The 22,531-nt window shown below is 44.8% G+C and overlaps 1 protein-coding gene across 1 annotated transcript in view; it reads left to right on the forward strand.

Annotated features, from left to right (window-relative positions):
* Positions 1-22,531, forward strand: part of ADGRB1 (adhesion G protein-coupled receptor B1) — a 223,264-nt gene that overhangs the window by 133,480 nt on the left and 67,253 nt on the right. The window contains exons 18-19 of the mRNA XM_030445190.1: positions 18,753-18,856; positions 20,030-20,125. Of these exons, the coding sequence (XP_030301050.1) occupies positions 18,753-18,856; positions 20,030-20,125 (200 nt within the window). The remainder of the gene's footprint in view (positions 1-18,752; positions 18,857-20,029; positions 20,126-22,531) is intronic.

Here is a 22,531-nt window from a genome sequence, read left to right on the forward strand (position 1 = left end):
AGCTGTGAAATGGGCTTTGAGGTGTTGGGTAGAGCTGCCCTTGGTCTCTAAAAACATCATCTCTTGAGAGAGGCACCCAACTTCTTTTCTTGGCAGAGATGTGCTGGTTGAAGGATGCTTGAAAGTAGGACCAGGACTGGGTTCCCACTTGGACAAGGCCTGGGAGGAGTTGGTTGCATGGATGCTGCCATCCTTGCACTTACTTTCTTCCCTGCCTTCCCTCCAAGCATTCTGGGATCTGTTTGAAGCCAAGCAGGGAAGGAGGTAGCCTGCTGGGCTGGTGCTTTCCAGGAGTGGCACCCATGCTTCTCAAGGTGGCCAAAAGGACTGACCAACCCAGGCCTGACGAAGTTGAGGGAGGTTGGATGGTCAGAGAGAATAAATTGTGATTTCTGCTGCAGGAATACTTTGAAGGCAAAGCCTGAAATGAACCCAGCTCAAGGTATGCAGCTGGTGAAGGTCCTCTGCTGATCTTTCTTCTCTAAGTGGGCAGAGGACCAGACAGTGTGGGAAGAGAGAAAGGAATCTTTGGCTTGGTTAAAGCGGAAGTTTCTCTAACGGAGGGCTAAGTTTTTGTTTTTCCACAGAGCTTGGTTGTAGTTAACTAAGGAACCAGGGGGAAAAAAATGGTTAATTTGACTGCTGCATCTCCAGCTCTAGGTGTTTGGAGTGTTATCTGGTGAACACAGGGTTGGTGTTAGCCCTTTATAATCTGTGCAAGTGTTTTCTCATCTGAGAGTAAGCTTGGCTGCTAGAGGATTCATCTTCCTTTCCCCCAGGCATGTTTTATTATATCTGCAACTAATCTCTCAGCTGGTCCTTTGGGGTTTAAACCTAAAATTGCTTCCTTCATCCTCTTTCTATCTCCGCTGGTTGCTGCTTGGGTTACATTTTCAAAACTCATTTTTTTCCCAACCTGATGTCACCTCCTGAGGATCAGGATGGGCCCTTTGGCCCTGCTGGGTGGAAAGTTGGGACCTGGCTACCTCCTGAATCTCCCCACTAAGCAAAATCCAAAGATTTGTTGATTCTTCAGAGTGGTGTTCATTCAGGTTACCAACCTCAATTTCCTGGCTGGGTGTCATTCTGAGCAAGCCAACGTTGCCTCCCTTCCCCAGAGGTGGCATCTCGTCATCGTTGGTGTCTGCGGTGGTGACATTTATGGTGCAGTTTTTCATGTGCCTTTGGAGCTCTCAGGACAAGAAGCTCCGTCCTCCTGTGTCATTAATATTATTTATTGCTATAAATCTCCTTTCTGGAATCTTTGGCCCTGGCAGGTTGAAATATTTGTAACCCTGGGATGGGCACAGCTTCTTTGCTTCTTTGCAGGAAAGACTCGTAGGGGCTGACTGTGGCTGCTCAAGCAGCCAATTCAGACTTCACCAAGGACAGAGTTTCCCCAGATGAGTTGCTCATGCAGCAAGGAAAAAAAGCAGTTTTTCTTGATTTCAATGAAGGTAGGGGCTGAAAGTGCCTGGTTTGAAATTAGTTTTGGAGACAAACATCCCTAAACCGTGCAGGAGCAGCTCAAAAGCAGGAGCTGAAATTTGGCTTTTTGATTTCCCTTGGACTCTGCTTTTTTGGGATTAGACAAGAGGAAACTTATCACACGTTTGGCATGGTTGTTTGACTGTCATGCAAGACTAAAACCTCTTAAATGGAAGAATATGGGCAAGGGTTTTAGGGCCACCTTTTTAGTTTGGTTTTATACCTTTCCTAGCTTGGTAGGGCAATGGTATTGACATGTTCTGATGAGACATGGGTATAATAGCAGTGCTAATGGAGAACAAGGGCAAAAGAAAAATGCAAAGCCAAGTGTTCAAACTATACCTTTCCAAATAGTGGTCAGGCTGATAAAAGAGTCTTGTGGTTATGTTTGTTTGGGTTTTTTTCAGTATTTTTGTACTCTTGGCAATTTGTTGGAGATGGGAAGGAAGGAGAACAAGAGCCTGAGGATGCATGGGAAAGCCTTTCACTCTTGGGTGTCTTATTTGAGTTGGGTCATGTTGTCTCTTCTGCCCCTAGAAAATCAATCAAGGTTTACTGCTTGGTTCTTGCAGCAGTTAAGACCATAGTAAGACCCCAAATCTGTATCTCTGCCCTCTCCCCCATACTTAGCACCTTCATCTGCAGAGATAAGGCTGATCAGAACCAGGCATCTGAGCTCTGCTCTGATTTCTGGTGTTACTAAAGGCTGAATTCAAGGTGCTGGTGGTAAAACTTATGTGGATGTTGAGCATTTTAATTTCTTGCCAATTTTTTTTTAACATCTTGTCTCCAAAACATGCAAGGAAATGGTTAGCTGGTCATCCAGCACCTCTGTATTTTTGGGGGGTGTATTGCAGCAAAGCAGACTATAGAACTGACTTGGAAATGTGCTGGCAAGTTGAGTGCTTGCCTTGGTGAGTGTACTCAGAGAGCAGCCCTGACCCTGTCACATTCTGGAGTGTTCCAAGAGATTTTGCTCACTGTTATCTCCACTTTGCATGAATGCCAGGCACCTTTCATGGTGACAACTTCTTAGTTCCTCTGTCAGATCACAACATTTATTTTTGGGGTTTTTTTTTGGGTTTTGTTTGTTTCTTTGTTTGGTTTTGTGCTTTTTTTTAAATTTTTTTTCTCTGAGAACATCCCAACGTTGCGTGTGCAGCAGAGGAGAAGAAATCCTTTTTACCCTGGGGAAATAACAAAGCATGGAGAGAAGGTTTTCAGTGTACATCTTGGCTGAGCAGGCTGTGGGAAAGGAATCATCGTGCAGGTCCTGTGTGATCTCACTGTATCACAGAATCACAGAATGTCAGGTTGGAAGGGACCTCAAGGATCATCTGCTCCAACCCTTCCAATATTATTGCTTATATGAGATGTCTCAGCACCCCATCGAGCTGAGACAAAGCTTTCCAAAGTTGGGGAATCCACCACTTCCTCTGGGAGACCATTCCAATGTCCTCAGAGGGAAAAATCTTCCAGGAGCCACTTGTGCCCATTGCCCCTTGTCTTGTCCATGGGACTCCTTGTAAATAGGGAGTCTCCATCTTCTTTGTAGTCCCCCTTTAAATACTGGAAAATTGTAGTAAGCTTCCTCAATGCTAAACAGACCAAATTCTTTAAGGATCTTGAGTATCTTGGAGTATCTTGAAGATCTTCCTTTTAAAAAGATTGCTCCCTGATATGGGAGGTCTGGGTACTTCATGGGGAGTGGTGCAAACTCAGCGTGGGTTCTTTCAAGGTCCTCAAACTCTGTGTGGTTTCACTTGCATAGAGATCAGATTCAGGTTTTCTAGAAGCATGCTTTTCACCTGGAAAAAAATATTGGTGTTAAGGAACTAAAATATTTTGCACAGGTGGAGCATTTCTGACAACATTTTGATGGGAAATTATAGCACTCTTTCATTTAGATAAGACTGGAGCACTCTATTTGGAGATGAATATTTTAATATTTATATTCTGTCACCTCTTAGCACGTGAGCTTTGGAGTCTGGATAAAAACAAAAGCTTTTGCTTACCTTAAGAACAGCCAGTTCTCACCTTTGCAATAGTTTTCATCTTTTGTTAATCAGGATGCTGCTTCTCCTTCAATGTTTACTTTGATTCAAAAGTTGGACTTTTCTACTGAAGGGGGATTTTCAGTTTTGCCCAAATTGAAGTCTTAAGGCATCGAAACCACTGCCAGTTTGCACAGAGGACCTAGGGAAGAGTTTATTAGACTGGTGTATCTGGGAATCTTGGCTAAGTTACAAGGCTAAGAGCTTTTTCTGTGCCTGCAAGTGAAATTGTGACCTTGGGCTAATCACTTCATTGTCTTCTCTTTCCATTTTCCCAGCTGCAGCACCCTTGGAGGTGACATCCCAGTCTATGTGTGTCCATATTTGCACATTGCCTCAAGCCTGAAGGGTGCTAGAGAAAGCTCCAAGTGCTGTAATTTCCCTGACAGAGCATTAGGAGCCTCTGTTTGCTTGGTTAGCAAGAGCTGTGCCAGGGTGAATGTTGTTGAGCTGCAAACACTTGGGTTTTTGAGGTCCAGATCCTCTGAAAACCTCCTGTGCTTGTGCTGTTGTCACCTCTTCCTTCCATCACCCTCTCCTCTCCAGGATGTAGAAGGTCTCTCAGGAGCTGAGCTGTGGAGCTCTTGAACTGGAAATGATTCCTAAAATTTCCTGGGGATTCGTGCTGTTATTACTGGTTTCTCCTTGGATATGGAGAAACCAAACTGGGAGTGAAAAGCGGACACTCCAGCTGGACTCCTGCCTGTCTCAGAAGAGCTTCATGCTGGGGTAGGGGGAGGCTGGGATGCAACTGCTGCTGGGGATTTCTGAGTTTTGCCAACCTCCTGCTCCACAGCAGGAGCAGCTGCTGTATTTTCTTTTCTCAGGGGTACCTTTCCCCAGGGTCTGTCACAGCCTGTAGGAGCAGGCTGTGATTCTGCAAATCACAAGCTCGTCTTTCCTTTGCTCAGCAGGGATGCTCTTTTCACTAAATCTGGTTCAGTCTCCTTGAGTTTCAGCAGGTGTGGATAGCAGGGAGAAGACTGAGCACAAACCAGCTGGGCAGACAGATTCCCCTTCCACTCTCTCTCATCATCTGATTAGGAAGCAGAGAAGACAGACTGTGATGTCCTTAGATGGCCAAATGCTCCAAGCCCCCAGTCTAGTTCTCTCTTAAAAGAATTGGACTCTTTTTTCCAACATATCCTCTTAGCAGAGGAGACTGAATTATCTTCCTCCATTGTCACTTTGCTGGTAGTCACCTGCTTTTAACCAATTGCTTCTTCATCACTGACCTGAAAGCTTTCAGGATGCATTGCAGAGTGAATTTGGGCTGAGTCTCATTTGAGTTTGGATCAGACCAGGTATGGTTGATGCACGCTGGGTTTTTAGAGGGAGGGGATTGCTGATAGAGCTTGTTATGCTCTTCAGGTGCCAGATAGTAAAGAAACCCTGGGTTTGTCATTTTAATGGGAGGTGGGAGTGGAGATTGTCACTGCTAGATACTGCACAGAGGTAGCTAAGAGGGTATCCCGTCATCAAATAAGTGGCGCTTGAACACAAAACCAGGAAAGGAATCAGAGATGATGTTCTGTGCTTCTAGGAGAGAAAACACTTGAGTATATTGAAAAAAAAAAAAAAGGCAGGTAGCACATAAGGTAATAATAGGAGGATTTGGCTCAGCATAATAAACAGTCATCCAGCATCCCCCCTCCTTTGCAACTGTCTGCGGATTATTCAGCTGGCTGTCGAGCCAGTGGGTAGTTGGATAGATGCTCAGACCTGACAGCTTCCCTCCCCTGAGTTTCTGCTCCATCTTTGTGGATTCACTCGGGTCTTTTTAACTCCTGACAAAACTCCAGGCAGTGGGATTGCAGCAGCGTGGGGCTGCAGCTCTTCCCCCACGAGCCTGAGCCAGAGAGCTCCGCACAGCCCTGGCAGTGACTCTTCTGCAGGCGAATGCTGCATCACTCTGGATCTCTTCATCTGAAGGGAAATGTGGGAGAGGAAGATGATCAGGTGGCTGGGAGCTTAAAACCTTTGTGGGATTCAGTGCTTCTAGCATGAGTAAGATCAAGCCAAATTCACCTTTCAGTGTAAAGGCAAGGGCAGTGCTGGCATTATTAACCAAGTGACCCCAGGAGCACACCGGGGCTGAGCTTAGTCCCTTGTCTTCAGCTGAAATTAAAAACTCACCATGCACGTCTGGAATACTGCATGTCCAGGCATTCCTGAGGGGTTTGGTGATTATTTTGAGCTGCAATGCTTAATGGCTTTTTGCCATGAAGGCAGCTTAGCAAGTGTGACAGCTGCCCTATCACCCAGCCACAGCTTACTGCTCTGTTAAAGGAGGTGTAGATTTAAGCCAGGACACCAGGATCTTTCCAGTTTCTGCTTCCCCCTTTCCTAAGAGATGAGAAAAGCAGCTGTCAGACTCAGTATGTGCAAAGTTGAGCTGCTGAGGGCCAGAAGTGTGAACAAATGGGGTGAGTGGGACCTCTCTGGGATGCTCTGCTCCGTGTTCAAGCAGGATGACTGGTACAGGATGGGAGCATGGGAGAGGATGATGTGTCAGAGATGTTTGATGTGGTAGCTCCAAGCTAATGGTGAGCTGAGGTGAGCTCTTTGAGGTGGTCTGATTCTTTTGTCAGGTATTTTATATATCATATATATATCATATATATATATATTATATGATATTTTGTCAGGTATGAGAAAAAAATGAGGGAAATGAGGATGATACCCTTCAAATAGGTAGAAAAGTAGCTGTGGAAAGGGAGGGATTCTCTCGGTCTCCTGGGGGGCTGGACTCAAATTGCAGGAAGAGAGAGTTAATTTAGGCACAAGGGAAAAACCTCCTGGCTGAGATGATAGTCAAACACTGAGAACCTAGTCCCAACCAGCAAAAGTTTTCTTGAACAGGCTGGGGATGGTTTGGATGCTCTCAGGCAGGCAGGTGGGTGAGCTGAGCTTGTCAGGTCTTTTCCCACCCTCTTGCCTGTGATTCTGTAAACCAGGTGACACCTTTGTAGCTGTAAAAGAGAGAAATGTATGTAAATGAGAGAATGTAAAAGAGAGAAATGTGGCAGAGATGTAGCATGTTACTGGGAGGTCAAGGCCAGGTTGGATGGGGCTATGTGTAACAGGGTGTAGTGGAAGCGGGGGGTTGGAACTGGATGGTCTTTAAAGTCCCTTCCAACCCAAATGGTTCTGTGATTCCACGAGGTGGAGGAGGAGGATGAAGGCAGATGGGGAACCTCTGATGGGCTAGGGTATGTATTTGGAAAAATCACAGGATCTGCCCACAACTGGAGAGCCAATCTTGCCTGCTTTCCATATCCAGCTGTAGCTGCTGATCCACTGCTAGCTGATATTTATTAGCTCACATCCCTGTGCTACCTCACCCTGTTGCACTTTATCCAGTAGTAAATGATGTTGCCTATTTATTTAATAAAAATACATATCAGCTCTGTCATCTGAGAGCATCTTTTTACACTGTATTTAAAGATTTCTATTAGCATGTCTTGTTTTCTTATTTAACCTTCCTTAGCCAAAAAGCTAACAAATTCAACTGGATTTTGGATACTGGGGACTGATCTTAAAAGAGTAGAAGAATGGAGCTGGTTGGTTGTGAGTTTTTGACAGAGGAATCTGAGGTCTTACTTGGCCTGCTGGGTCACCTTGGGAAGCTTAGCTACAGAGCAAGTCTTCAACAACCTGCTCAGTGCTGAACAAGCCCTTTCCCCAGAAAGAGGAGTGAAAGACAGCTGAGATTCCCAGCTGGACTACAAGGATGCTCGGATAGGGGTGGGAGTGGGAGCCCATGTAAACAGCACGAGGGCATTAGTCATAGTGATCCGCATTAAGTCGTGGCACATCTGCTGTTGTCAGGATTGTTTTGCAGGCATTGCACCATGCTGGGTTTTATAGAGGAGGTTTAAAGCACTGGAGAGCTTTCTAGGTGCCTTTTTGAGGAGCTTCTCCCAAGGCAGAGGGCGGCGTGGGAGATATCACAAAGGCACTGGTTTGAAAATGGTAACAAGTGGGTGATGGAGGCTGAGTTTCCTGAGCTCATCAGGGGTGGGGATCAGCACATTAGTGCTAATTGAGATTCTTTTCCTTCTCAAAACACTTGGAGGACTAAGTACATTGTGTTGGAAGAGTATTTTGAAAGGAGCAGTGTTGCTTGTCTTTCTTCTGCACCTGTCTCCATCTCCATAGTTTTCATAGAATCATAGAATCATAGAATCATAGAATCATAGAATTGTCTGGGTTGGAAGGGACCTCAGAGATCATCAAGTCCAACCCTTGATCCACTACTGCTGTGCTTATCAGACCATGGCACTGAGTGCCACATCAGTTTCTTCTTAAAAACCTCCAGGCATGGACAATCCACTACTTCCCTGGGCAGCCCATTCCAATGTCTGATCACCCTCTCCATAAAGAAATTCTTTCTGATATCCAGCCTAAACCTCCCCTGGCACAACTTGAGACCGTGCCCTCTTGTCTTGCTGAGAGTTGCCTGGGAAAAGAGCCCAACCCCCCCCTGGCTCCAACCTCCTTTCAGGGAGTTGTAGAGAGTGATGAGGTCTCCCCTGAGCCTCCTCTTCTCCAGCCTCAACACCCCCAGCTCCCTCAGCCTCTCCTCATAGGGTCTGTGCTCGAGTCCCTTCACCAGCCTGGTTGCCCTCCTTTGGACCAGCTCCAGCACCTCAATCTCCTTCCTCAACTGAGGGGCCCAGAACTGGACACAGGACTCAAGCTGTGGCCTCACCAGGGCTGAGTACAGGAGCAGAGTCCCTTCCCTGGACCTGCTGGCCACGCTGTTCCGGATCCAGGCCAGGATGCCATTGGCCTTCTTGGCCACCTGGGCACACTGCTGGCTCATGTTCAGCTTCCTGTCAATCCAGACTCCCAGGTCCCTTTCTGCCTGGCTGCTCTCAGCCACTCTGTGCCCAGCCTGGAGCTCCCCATGGGGTTGTTGTGGCCAAAGTGCAGGACCCGGCACTTGGCCGTGTTTAACCTATTTTAGGTAATTTTGAGAAGCTGCTTCAGCACTGAGCCTTGTTGTGCTCTGGCCAAAGGCTAAGGTTGCCCTTCAGTTGCCATGGAGTAAGACATGGAAATGAACTGACTATTGGTCTTTTTTTTTTTTTTTATACATAAATATCTACTAATTTAAACCAAAACTGAAGCAGTTTCTGAAAGGTTTGTGCCTTTCATACTTTCCTTATCTATGAACAGCTGAGTCAACAAATCTGCTGGCAAGATTTTGGCAGTAACAGCAATCTTCAAGCAAAAAGGGGCAACATGCACGTAAAAAAAAATGTCAGGCTTGCAGTTTAGAATCATAGAATCACAGAAAGGGTTGAGTTGGAAGACACCATAAAGCTCATCCAGTTCCAATCCCTCTGCCATAGGCAGGGACACCTCCCACTAGACCAGGTTGCTCCAAGCCCCATCCAACCTGGTCTTGTACAATTCCAGGGATGGGGAAGCCACAGCTTTTCTGGGCAACCTGTGCCAGGGTCTCAGCATCCTCATAGTGAATATGTGAGCTTGAAATTTCTCTCTAAATGTTAAAAGTTTCCAGTTAGGAAACTAGGATGCTGCTGTGTGTATAAATAATCAGTCAAAATTCAGCCTGCAGCTCGAGGGCTGACTACCTGCCTGCCCTACTAACCCAAAGGATCAACAGAATATATTCAATAAATCTGTGAGATCAATATTACTCTGCTCTTTTCCCACAAGCAACACAACGCTTTCATTTTTCATGACAAATTGTTCCTTTTTTTTTTTTTTTTCTCTTTTAAATACAGCAAATATGTCAGCCATTCCCCAGACAGGGAAAATCCTACTACTGGGGACAGTTTTGGTCTTGTTTATATCATTTGCTACAGCTGTAAATCCAGGGTCTGTTACACTTTTGCTTCCCAATCACTCAGCTATGAATGAGATGGGCATCAGGGCCAGAGGCTGATTCCTTGAGTGTTGCTTTGAGATCCCTGTTCCATGCAGAGGGAATAAACACCTGTAACTCTCCAGCTGTGGATTGCACATGTGGGAACATGCTGGATCCCATGGGCTCTTCAGATTACAATGGGAATAAAGCTGTCATTGTCATCATAAGTGTGTCCAGATCACCTGCTAAATGGCTGAAATCCCTTTTTCTCCTTTTTCGGAGGTGAGCTTTAGCCAGTGAGCTCCTGAAAGCCTCTGAGGACTGGTAATGAGCTGGAAACATCTTTTACTTCAAGTTTTTTGGTTGAACCATCTTTTACTTCAAGTTTTTTGGTCAGGAACCATTACCAGGGCAGGGTTCCTCAGTGGCTGAACAGTAAGAAGTAAGAATCTCTGCTTGGGTCATTCAGGAATCACATCTGCAAAGGGATTGAATAAAATCAGAGTTTAAGAGCTCGAGTGGTCTTTGCTGAGGTCTTCAGAGCTTTGGATGAAGCTTTTTTTTAGGACTGGTCTTCAACCAGCAAGGATTTTAGCAGGGGAAAAGGATGATAGGCATTGTACTCTAGGTGGCCCTGCTCTGGCAGGGGGGGTTGGACTAGATGATCTTTCGAGGTCCCTTCCAACCCCTAGGATTCTGTGATTCTGTGATTCTGTGTGATTCTGTGATTTGTTTTCCGTGGCAGCAGGATGATAGGAGCATCTTTGGCAGAAATCTTCTTCCAGGCATCATAGCCTCATCCTTACTCCTCATCCAGGTCTCTCCCAAGGGCAGGATGTGTAGGCATGGGAGAGATAAGCATTGGCCATGCTGTGGGGAGAGCTGCCAGGCTGGCATCACTCTTCAGCCTGACATTGATGAAGTCAAACAAACGTCGGGCTGTTTGGGAATAATTTGGTGAAATGCTGTCTCCTGGCATGGCACCAAAACACTGCTTAAATCAGGGTAAACACAGTCTGGATTCCACCCTCCTTTTCCATTCTCAGGCTGCCATGGAGTTATTTTAACTGTGTGTAAATCTCCCTGCAAGGTGCTCTGGGAAGTTACTAGAGATGAGGGCATACTTGGGAAACCAGGGCAAGATGGCAATGAAAGAACCTGCTTGTAAATGAGTTATGGACTTTGAATTTATTATCCTTTGTGTAGTACACAGAAGAGACAATTCCAGGCAGGAAAAGGCAGTAAAGAAGACTAATTTTTATTGTATTTGGAGCATATGTCCCTCCTCTAAAATAATGCTAGTAATGGTAATAATAATAATAATAATTATAATATCCATGGCAAAAGCAGCTCTAGCACTGCCCTGTGCCTGCTTTTTAATTGTCATAATTCTCCCTGCCTGTGTCTTAGCTTGTGTTAAGTAGCAATGTCCAGCTGTGGTTCAGGGGATGGCATGGTCCAGGAATGTTCCACCAGGCAGTATGGTCAAGAACCTTCTATGTTGACCAATAAATTTGTATGAATATTATCTTTGCTGTGTCACTTCAACTCAGGACAATGGAGTGAGTCCTGGGCCATTTTATTTTCTAACCCTGCCAGAGAGGGGTAGAAATTTGCTGTTTGGTGTCTCAGAAGGGAGTGTGTGTGACCAGAAATGGGCTATTTTGGTTATTACCAGCTTTATTGTGGAAAATAGTTCTATTTTCTCTTCAAGGGCAAGGCTGAAACAGATGAAGTGTTACCATCTGTAGGAAAAGCAAAGATGTAAAAACCAGACACACCATCTGGCCAGCTCACAAACAGTTAAGGCAAATGCTCTCTCCTCTCTCTTCTCCATCCCTCCCCATGTTAATATTGCTCAGCAGAGATTGAGATCCTGGTCTTTGATTGTCTTGATGTAGCCCTAGGAACTCCCTAAGGCATTTGCACATATCAGAAATCGAAGCTGAATTAAGCTTTGGGAGAGAGATGGAGAGCAGTATTTATTCCCTTCCATTTCCAAGGGGCCAAAATAGGCCCCTAAGAAGTTAAGATCAGTGTTTGCCATCTAAAGCAGATTGGCTGAGAGGGCTTTAAAAAGATTGACTGAAATGATGGAGCCATTTGTACAGAGTTGACCTGAGGGCAACCTGGGAATAAACCTTCCCCCCCCCCCTCCATCTCCTGGCTTTCTGTCCCCATGCTCAGCACACTGATTCCCAAACTGCAGCTGGAAGAAGGGATGTGAAGTGGTTCATGGCTACTCACAAAAAGCAATTTCTGTAGCTTGGCCAGGAAAAGTTCAGTTGGAAAAGGGGAAGGAGGGATTTGTGTATTTTAACAGTGTGTGGTGCATTTTAATTAATATTTATTTCCATTACCAATATTCCATGATAATACTCAGTGAAAGTATTTGGCAACTGGAGGAGACTGGTCCCTAGAATAATTATGAACCTGCTCCAACCCTCCTGGCCTCCTGGCTTGCAGTTTAGAATCATAGAATCACAGATAGGGTTGAGTTGGAAGGCACCATAAAGCTCATCCAGTCCCAACCCCTCTGCCATGGGCAGGGACACCTCCCACTAGACCAGGTTGCTCCAAGCCCCATCCAACCTGGTCTTGTACAATTCCAGGGATAAGGCAGCCACAGCTTCCCTGGGCAACCTGTGCCAGGGTCTCAGCATCCTCACAGTGAATATTTGAGCTTGAAATTTCTCTCTGAATGTTAGAACATTTAGAACATGTTAGAAATGGAGGCACTGAGAGTGCAGTTTGGTGGTTGAAAGAGCAGCAGCAAAGTGACTGTGGGGTTGACACCTGGCAGGTAGAGAATGAGTCCTGTTGACTCCTGTAATTCCCTGCTAGCAGGAAGGAAATTATCCTGACAGTTCCTATTATGGAGTGGCTGTGTGACCACTGCTCTGCCCTGAGAGCTTCATCAGGGCTGTTTGCTAAATGCAGATTGCCACCTTGAATCTTGAGAGCAGGCTCAGTACCCAGTGAATAGTTAGCAATTGTTAATAAATAGTAGCATGTTAAGTTGTCTCTCTGGGTGATTTTTGTGGGCTGTAATTACATAGAATTGCCTGTTAGACTGGCCAAATTACATTAAAAGGGCCGTCAGCTCCACAAATGGGCTCCCCAGTCATGGGGGACTATTAACTTTGACATAAGAAACCTGTTGTTAGGCTATGAAGGAAGCAAAACAAGGTAGAAATCCTTGGGATTTGCCTTCCTTTCAGAAAGAAATTGTGGAGAGATTATTTATCAATGACTTTGCTAACTCATCTTTGTGCAGGGATGGATCTCAAAGCACCCCTCAGAGCTTAGAAGATGGGGAAGAGAAAGCTTTGGGGAGACCCCATTTATGCCTTTGATATGTAAAGTGTGAAAAGAAAGATGGAGAAAGACTTTTTACCAGGTTTTGTTCCTGGTAGAGTTAAATTTCTTCAGAATAGCTTCCATGATTCCAAAGCATGGATTTGTGACCAAAACAGTGTTGATAACACAGAGATATTTTAGTTATTGCTTGCACAGCATCAAAGCCTTTTCTGCACCTCAGATAGCTCCATAAGCAAGAAAGCTGAGGGTGCAGAAGAAGTTGAGAGGGGACCAAAAGGAGGGTGGAATGACCCAGAGATGACATCAAGAGACATCATAATTATCCTTTTTTTCCTAAATCCCCATCTGCTTCAATTCTACTTTTCTCATTCAGGCTCAGACTATTCCAAACAAGAAGCCCAGAATATACTTGGTCATTCAACCCTCCTCTGCTTTCTTACAGCATTGACATAAACCCCTTGGTTGATTCTTGTGAGCACTGCTAAAAACATTTTTCTCCAAGGATTTTAACAACCAGCCTTCTGCTTTGACAAGAGTTGTCCAACCAGCAACAAAATCAATACAATGTGCCTTTAAAAAAAAAAAAATTCTCAAGAATCATGAAAATCCTTTAGGTCAGTGGCACAGTGGAATGATTCCTGAGCAATTCTGGGAGTAAATCAAACCCACCTGGTCCAGTTCTTTGTCAGAAGAGTGGAGGGAGGTTCAGTGTTTTGACTTCATGACCCATGAGGGGAGAGGGGGCTGGATTTGCTTGGTCTTGCAAAGGCAAATGGAAGGGGCAATTTAATTACAACCTACAGGCATCAGAGGGGCAATAAGAAAAAAGAAGAAAAAAGAGGCCTCTCACTTGTGCCTGATGATTTAACAAAGGAAAAAGCCACAAGGTGTAACTTAAGAGGTTCGTGTAAGACTTTATGAAAAACCCTGTCACTGGGAGAGTGATGTGGCTCTGGAAATGTCACCAAAGGGACAGAATTTCCAAGGCTCACCTAGAGAAACCATAGGCAGCCTCACCTGATGTTAGTGATAGTCTCACTCCAAGCATTAAATTGGATTGGAAAGCTCTGGCTGCCCCTTGCAACCAGCACTTTTGTAATTTTCTGACTTAATGAGTCCTTAATTTCAAAGGTGTAGGAAGTCAAGCTCAAAGCAACCATTCTGAATAGCAACCACATCTCTAAAAACAAAAGCCCAGCACCCCAAATAAACTCCCATGTCTATATTTAATTTGGGAGCAAAAGAAATCCTTTAATTTTGGACTTTATTACTATGATGTTGTACCCATAAAGACTTTGCTCAGCCTTTCTCAGTACCAAGGATGAACAGCTTGCTTGTAAGGTCTCAGGCAAACTGCATGGCATTAAGAAATACCATTTTTGACTTTGTTCTAATTGGAGCCTGTTTGACCCTGGAGCCAGAGCAAGATAATGGAACAAGAGCAACTCAAATCAAGTCACTTTTCACGGTGTGCTGCAGAAAGTAAGAGAAGGAAAGAGGAAAATGTAGAGAATGTAAAGTGGGGAGAGCCAGAGATGCATTAAGAGCAAGAAGAAAAGGCAGAATATGTCATGGAAAATGGCCAAAGGAAGGGGGGAAAGGAGACAAAAGAGAGGAAAAAACCAATTAGGGAGAAAGGAAGAGAAGGAAATAGAAAAGAAGGAAGCAAAGTGAAATTAGAAAGAATAGGAGGAGTGTCCTTCTGCCCTACTAGGCAGAGCAATGAGGTGGTAGGACAGCACACAGCCCCAGGCAACAGCACTCATTATTTCCATCCTAGCTGATGCCATTGATTGCTTCTCTCCTCCCTTGTCATGCTTGGTGACAGAACTTGCAATTCCTTATGACCTGCTTGGCCCAAGCCAAGGTGTTTTGTTTGGTTTTTTTTCCATCTCCAACCAGTCTGTGTTTCAGGGTGCTTCTGGGTGACCCCCATTGGCAGATATGGGGAGGTGGTGAGGGGCAGACTGGATGGGACCCTCTCCAGTCCAAGCAGGTGGAGACCCTGCTCCTGGAATCTTTGGAAACAGTTTCCTCCTCATCTGTGGTGCTTGGAAACCCTCAGACCTGCTTCCTGTCTTACCTTGAGAACACCTTGCTGTTTTTCTCTTGTTATCACTATTTCTTTTCACACCAGCCTTGCTTTCCCCCCTGTTTTCCTCCATGGAAATTTCCCTTGCAAAGCTCAGATCCTACAATATCCGACCACCTTCTGTCAGGGAGTTTAATTAGTCAGAGAAAAATAAAACAAATGATGCTTCCTTTGCCAGAGGGAAGAAGTGGGGGAGGAGGAAAGGAAGATGGGGAGTGCAGAGAAACCTTAATAACAAAGAAAGTAAACAGAATCCTAAGATACATGGGATGAAGCATTTAGGATTCATTATTTGCAGGGGAATGAGCTCCTGCTATTCTGGCAGCCAGTGGGTTTTGCAGTTTTCCACCATCATGAGGCCAACAGAAATCCTATCAGGTCTGGACCATCCATCCTTCCTCTGTAGGGAGAAGACATGAGCTCTTCTCTTTCTATGATAAGAGCTTCTCTTCTCTTCTCTTCTCTTCTCTTCTCTTCTCTTCTCTTCTCTTCTCTTCTCTTCTCTTCTCTTCTCTTCTTCTCTTCTCTTCTCTTCTCTTCTCTTCTCTTCTCTTCTCTTCTCTTCCTTCTCTTCCTCTTCTCTCCTCTCCTCTCCTCTCCTCTCCTCTCCTCTCCTCTCCTCTCCTCTCCTCTCCTCTCCTCTCCTCTCCTCTCCTCTCCTCTCCTCTCCTCTCCTCTCCTCTTTCTCTATGGGAGTTCTTTCTCCCATAGCATCTCTTCAGCCCAAGTCCTTCTGGTGGACAGGGGTTTTGTGAAAGTGTGACTGAAGGATAAAGAAGGAGGTGAAGGTCATGGTAATTTTTTTTTAATTATTATTTCTTTTTTTTTTTTTTTTCATTGTGTAAAGGGCTGCAGATAAACACCAGCTCTTACCCACAAGTGTGACTTCCACTTGGCCAGTCATCATTTGGTTTGCCAATAAGCAAACATCTGACCTAGGGATGGTCCAGGGATGTTCAACCTCCCATTTAACTGATGGAGGAGTCAGGATAGAAGAAGGTGAAAGAACCTGGGGTTGTCAAGGGTGGAGAGATGTCAGAGAGGATGTGGAAGGGGGGGTTGTTAGCATTACTGTGTTGGAGATACAGGGATGTAGTCTGCTCAGCTCTGAAAATCCAAACTCCATTTTCTTCAGTTGCTTTCAAACAGCTTAGGAGTGAGTTGTCTGCCTGTCTTTTTTTTGCTTTAATGGAGCTCCTCCCCCACTTCTATCCAGTTACCCATGAAAAGTCAGGGAAATGAGACCTACTTAAATCAAATGTCACAATCTATGCTCATCCCAGGCCACCATTTGTGTGCTGTGGACTCACAGTGCCCTAAGGGGGAAAAGAGAGAGAAAAAAAGGGTTAGGAGTGAGGTTGGAGTGAGCAAGAACGGATAATCCACGTCTTAGTAGCTTGTGTTTTGTAGGGCATTCATCACAACCAAGCATCTCTGGGGTGGGACAAGCCTGTTGCCCATCTGGGTTATGCAGGAGGAGAAACAAAGGTGGCAAAGGCACCAAAATTGTAAAGCTGTGGATTCATATTGTAGATTTCATCTCTCTCTCCCACATCCTATCCCAGTGCTTGACTAAAATCAGAGGCTTTTGTTCCCAGAAGAAAGTTCCTTCCGTTTATAAGAAGCAAGATACAATATTTAAAGCACTGCCAGTGCCTGGAATATGTCCAATTTCAATTTTGTTTGATGGAAGATGATTCCAAATGTTGATGTTTTAATTGAAATTTCTTTCTGTTTACCTAGCTCCCCAAAAAAAATCTCTCCACAAATATTTGTCAAGACTAAATTCTCAGTGTGGGAATAGAGTCATCTGAGTTGATGTTAAAAATCACAGTGCTCCAATTCTCTGTAGAAGTTTAGAGAGAGAATCCACACATGAGCTGGAATATTTGACACGAGCACTTTGGGAAATTGTAGGTGGAGGAAAATGCTGGATGGGTTGATGAGGATCAACACCCTGTTATTCTTGCTGTTTCTGCCCAATTGCTACTAAGGTATTGCTGGAAATCCAGTTCCATTATTTCAGCAAGTTGAACGAGCATCCAAACGTTTTGCACAAATCTGTTATGTGATTTTGTTGACTCCTCCTCTTTCACAGAAGAAACTCCAAGAATCTGTCTCAGGTCTGCTGGAGTAGTGATGTGTTAGTGCTGGGGTGGTCTGGAGGAAAGGGACATCACATTACTGGGACATTCCAGAGAGGTAGCACCAGACTGCAGTGTAGTTTGATTTGTGATCTGTAACTGGTCTGTATCCTGTAAGGATTCCTCAATCAATCCATGCTCCTTTTGGTATTAATGCCAGTTGGGCATTCAAGACATTAAATGTGTCACTGAATTTTGTCTCATATCCCTTAAGCTCTGGTTTCAGCCTCCCCAATAGCTCCTGTGGGGTTGATTGCTGCAGTATGGTGAAAATTCTCTTTTTTTTTTAATTCTTCCCAATGAGACACAAGATGTGAGAGGTGCCCTTGCTCAAAACGAGCCATTGAAGGAGGATCTTCCAAAACCCTTCAGATTTCAGGGACAATTCAGCTGGGATCCCTGTGTATTGGGGTCGTTTGCCTCTTCTTTCTGGTGGGCTCTATGGACTAAACTTGTACAGACTATGGGCCTGGAGTCAGTGGTCACAGATTTGTTCTGCCCATGTGTTGAGCTGGCCAGACTCCACATAAGCACAGCACTGAGCCTCACCTAATATATTTTGATTTGCAGAAGGCTCAGTAGCCTGGAACAGAGGTGCAGTAGCCTCAGCTTCGTGGCATCCTGGTAATCAGAGTTTCAGGTTGAGCAGCCTCATGCCTGCCAACAAAACAGTGTAAGGAAGCCCTTAGAGGACTGCCTGGTCCATCCCCAAATTCCTGGCTAATTGCATTTTTTCTTTCCCTGTGCTAAAACCCTTGCTATGTCAGAAACCATCTCATCTCCATGGCTGTAGTGAGAGGTGTTGGCATTGCACCAGCCTAGTGACAACCTTGACTGTGCTCCCATACCTCAGCAGGCTGCTTAATCACTCTTAATAGAGGGTTCTCAGGTGTCTGCTGCATGGTGGGGCTCTGCCTTCCTGCCAGCAGAGACCACTGATGTGGAAATGAGAAACGTGCTGGGGAAAAAAACCAAACCAACCTACAGCAGAGAAAACCAAATGGGATCTTGGATCCTCACTCTAAGCTAAGAGGGGGAGTTTCATGATAAGGGTCTGGCAGATGTTGGGTAGAGAACTAGATTAGGAGAGAGGTTATAGCATGTGTGTGTGTGCTCTTGACATTCCAGGAGGAATCCACAGATTTTTTTATGTTCAGACAGGAAAGGAGAAACAACAACTTTTCCAGTGAGGAGCCCTACATAGGAAGAAATGCCTTGTAGTAGTGTAAGAGTAGTGAAGTGATGGATGCTATGACTGGATGCTGGGTCACCGGAGAGGACATACATCTTTTTTTTGGTTTTGGTTTTTTTTTTTTTTTTTGCTTTGCTTGCTTCCACTTCCTCCTTTTCTAGATGGATATTTGTAGTTATTGGAAGCTTTTCACCTACTTTTCATCCTCCAGCCTTCATCAGCACCATTCCCAGAAGAGCTCATTTGTAATCATTCTAGTGTAGGCACCACCTTCTGCTATTGCCTCATTAATTATCTTCAAAGTCTCACACTGGATATGAAGGACCTGATCCTCCTCTTGCAACCCAATCTTTTTACACACCTTCCTCATCATGGGTAGCAGAGCTGTTACCCAGACTTAACAGTGGTGTGGGTGGGAGCAGAATCAGGTTAAAAAAAAAAAGTCTGGGTCACCCAAAAATAGATCCTGGCTTCTCCTTTCCTCTTTATTTGTATGTGCAGTACAATGTGAGGGTCAGGTTGAGACACAGGCATTTAGGAAGAAAGTTCTGACCATGAATTTTAGCTGTTAGCATTTTACTTTTTTTTTTTTTAATGTCTTTTATTTTCTCTCTTTCAGAACATGGAAAAGGTGCTGGTTCCTTCTGTCACCTTAATTGTAGGCTGTGGAGTATCTTCGCTGACACTTTTGCTGTTGATTATCATTTATGTCTCTGTTTGGAGGTATGGCTTTCATTCTCTTCTCTTCTTGGTGGGGAAAGTAACTGTCTCTTGATCTACATGGATCCTGGAATTTTTCCTCTCCCATTTTGGGTGTCTGGTGTCTGAGGAGGAATGGTTTTTATTATGAGTGGGCCCTGCAAAAAAACTCCTCATGGTGGCTTAGTTGGAATTATTCTTTCTTTTTAGTGCCAGAGAAATTAGTAGAGTGAAATTAGTGCCATGACCCCACGTAGTTGCATTGTTCCATTTTTCAAAAGCCTTGTGATGTTTTAGATGCCTTCCCCTACCCCAGGAAACCTTGTTGATGGAGAGGTGGACCCTTGTTGCCTCCTGGCAGGCAGATTTTTCCCAAATGTTCCTGGTTGGGTCTTTTATAAACTAAGAACATCCTCAACCTGTTGTGTAAACATCTGGCCTGAAGAATTGTCAGCACTTTTCAGTAAATTTAAGAGTGATAAACCTCACAGTCTAAAGAACTCCCCAACTTCTCAGCTTTGTTCTGGCTTTAGCTTCAGATGCATTTGGGATTCCTCAGTCCATCCCATTGCAGAGAGCTCCTGGATGCCTGTAAGAAGGTCAGGTGCAACCATAAATTGTGTCATTTATAGTTTTGTTGTAAAGTTTTATTGAACAAATGCCTGCATTGGCCAAGGCTCCTCTTAGGTACATTTTGATGGATTGGATAAGCTGAAGGACATGAGGTGTGCAAGGAATTCTCCCCCTACAATGCATCAAAGAAAGTCTGAGTTTACTTGATGAGACCCAAACCTTTCCTAAATGCATGGCAAACATACTGAGAGCTTCAGAACTCTTGAGCAAAACAAAAGAAAGAAAATCAGTATGAGGGGAACAACCATTAAATTGAAATAGTCACAAAGAATTTACTGCTTGGAACCTATTTGTGACACTTTGGGGAGAAGGGATCAGGCTGAGGCTCTTATTTTCTCAAATGATTCTTCTTGGTAGGGAGGTAAATTCAGTTGAGAGTTGGGATGGTGATAACTTTTTCTATCATTTGAGGAATGAAACAAGAGAGTAAAAAATGAGCAAAAATACTTTTTTTTTAATTTATTACTATTTTTGTTCTTGTTGATACTGTGACAGTGCATAGTGGCATAGTTAATTATGGCAAGTGCTCTGAGCTGAAGACTGATCATGATAACATTTATCTAGAACTCAGGTTTTTCCGTGCCTGGGGTATCATTGGATGTGCTCAAGTCCTTGTCCTCTCCTGCTTTTCCTCAGGCTGGGCAGCACTGGGCAGCGCTGGTAGGTGACTTACTGGTGTCACTGGTGTCAGGATCAAGTGGAAAGTTAGGATAGAAGGGTAAAGAGCAAGTGTTCGAGCCTCACCCTCTCTTTCCTATCAGAAGCAAGTTCAGGATCTGAAACCCAAGTTTAGACATTAGGTTGAATGGGTTTGGAGCATGCCAGAGTCATTTGGAATAACATGATGTATTTCTTTCCAGGACTGTGCCCCTCAATATTTACTGTTATTGAGGACAGTAAAGTTAATTGCCTGCTTAAAATATGTTCTTTTTAATTTCTCATTCCAGCTTTTGCATTATGCCCATGCCCCAAAATTACCAGCATGAATGGGGGCACATGTTTACGGGAGGCTTGAATGGGCATTTCTGAGCTAGCCAAGGATGGACATGCATTTCCAAGTGATCCTGAGACCAGCTATTGATTAAAGGGCTCTCTATCCTCAGTCTCTTTGTGTAAATATCTGTAAAGCATGGTCAAGTGAGCTCTAGAATTTCTCTTTGGTGCACTGAGTTTGTTGCATTTCTTCTCTGTAGCTGTTTTCATGTTTTTCTAAACTTCGCAGCATTCCTGTGGCTGAGCCCTGAGCACTTTGTGTGTCCTTTTTTTTTTTTTTTTTATTTTAGGCATAGCTGCTGGACATTAATGTGCTGTCCTATTAATGGTCTCAGGAACATCATATTCAAGTCAACATTACCTCCTGGCTCCCACTTTGCTTTGCCTTAGATGTTATATGGTCTGATAGACAACAGCTGGAGGAATGCTCAAAAGCAGGATCAGCAGTGTTGCTCCAGTTGTTGCTAAAATACAGGTTTTATATCAAAGTGGTTCTTGGGTCCCTAGCAGCCTGGGCTTCTGTGGAGAGCACTCACCAGAGCTCAGCTGTTTCAGGGACCTTTGGCCAGGAGATTTCCCACTCAGACCTCTGGAAAAAGGCATCTGGAGCAGGCACACACAGGCTCAGCTTGGGTATGAAACCCTCCTGATGAATAAGTTCACTGAGGACAAGCTGGAAACGTGCCCAGAATTTGGCCCAGCTCAGGGTTTGTTTATACACAGGAAGCAGTAAGAAAGGGTGGGAGAGAAAGAGGGGAAAGCCCACAAAAAGGGCAGAGTAAAAGGGAGGTGAACCCAGCTTTGGGCTTCGGATTAGAGAGGAAACAATTTTGCCCTCCACTTCCCATTCAAAACCCTCAAATAAATGGTTGCTTCTTAGTGGCATCAGGGTGAGTGGCATGAGCTTTTTGATGCAAGTGATCACTTCAGACATAGCCAATTTGGCACAGCCTTGTTGAAAACTGGACCTTGTCTCTGTTTGATGGCTGTTGGTGGCCTGGTGGTGGACTCACTCCAATTCCCAGTAGACAGATGGCTGCAAAAACTCTGCTGCAGATGGTGCATCCCTGGCCTTATTAGCAGCCTCGACAGAGAGGTCAGTGACACAATTGGCCAGGGATGTGCTGTGACCTTGTTACATCTCAGGGGGGGCTGTCCTGGGGCACAGCTGGAGACACAAAGTGTGTGTGGGCCACTTGCTCCACCACCCATGTGGAAAAAGATGTGGAAAAAGAGGGGGGGGATGGAAAGGAAAAGCTTTTTTTGCCTCTTGCAAACTGACGTGAAAATTAAAAAAAAAAAAAATGGAGAGAAAAGGAATTATTTGAGGGTCAGAACAGGTGAAATGGCTTAGCAGTGTGTTTCAGCTTTGATTTGTGTCACTCCTTTCGAGCAGCAACTTGACACGGTGGCATTTCAGGAGAGCCTCTGTGTGTTTTCCATCCCTGAACTCATTGTGGTTCAACAGCCTCTGGAGTCAATAACCTTTCCATAGCCTGGAGATCGATGCTTTCTATTGAACAGATCTTCCACCAGCCCATCAGCATGTGGGGCAGGGCAGAGCTTTTTAGCTGGATGAATTCTAGGTTCAGAAAAATATCAGTGTGAGGTTCTCTCCCTCCCTGCCCAGCAAAGCCTGCAGATTGATTTAGTTTTTGTCAATGAGATCTCAAGGGGCTTTTAACACCTGCTTTACACCCAGGAGCTCTTGGTGAGGCACTCAGTGGCCCAAGTGGGAGGTAGCAGGGAAGAGTAAGTGGCTGAGTGGAGAAGGATGTGTGTAAAAACTGTGAGGAAGCAAAAGTGATTCAGCATTGGAGGAGAAGGAGGGAGTGTAATGGGGGCAGAGAGACAGACTACAGGGTTTTCACACCTTCTCCATATGTCTTGGTTTGCAAAGGGTTCCCTACATCCCACAGGACCCAGGCCAGAACAGGAGTTCCCTAAATTAGCAGTGAGACTTTTCACCTGCTTTGGTGACTCGGTAAAGGATTCTTTGATAAGTAGACAGAGTCCAGGTATCAACCAAGGGCCATGTCACGGTTTAACACTGGCCCGGCAATTAAACCGAAT

This window comes from Calypte anna, chromosome 2, assembly GCF_003957555.1.
Source record: "Calypte anna isolate BGI_N300 chromosome 2, bCalAnn1_v1.p, whole genome shotgun sequence".
NCBI classification, from domain to species: domain Eukaryota; kingdom Metazoa; phylum Chordata; class Aves; order Apodiformes; family Trochilidae; genus Calypte; species Calypte anna.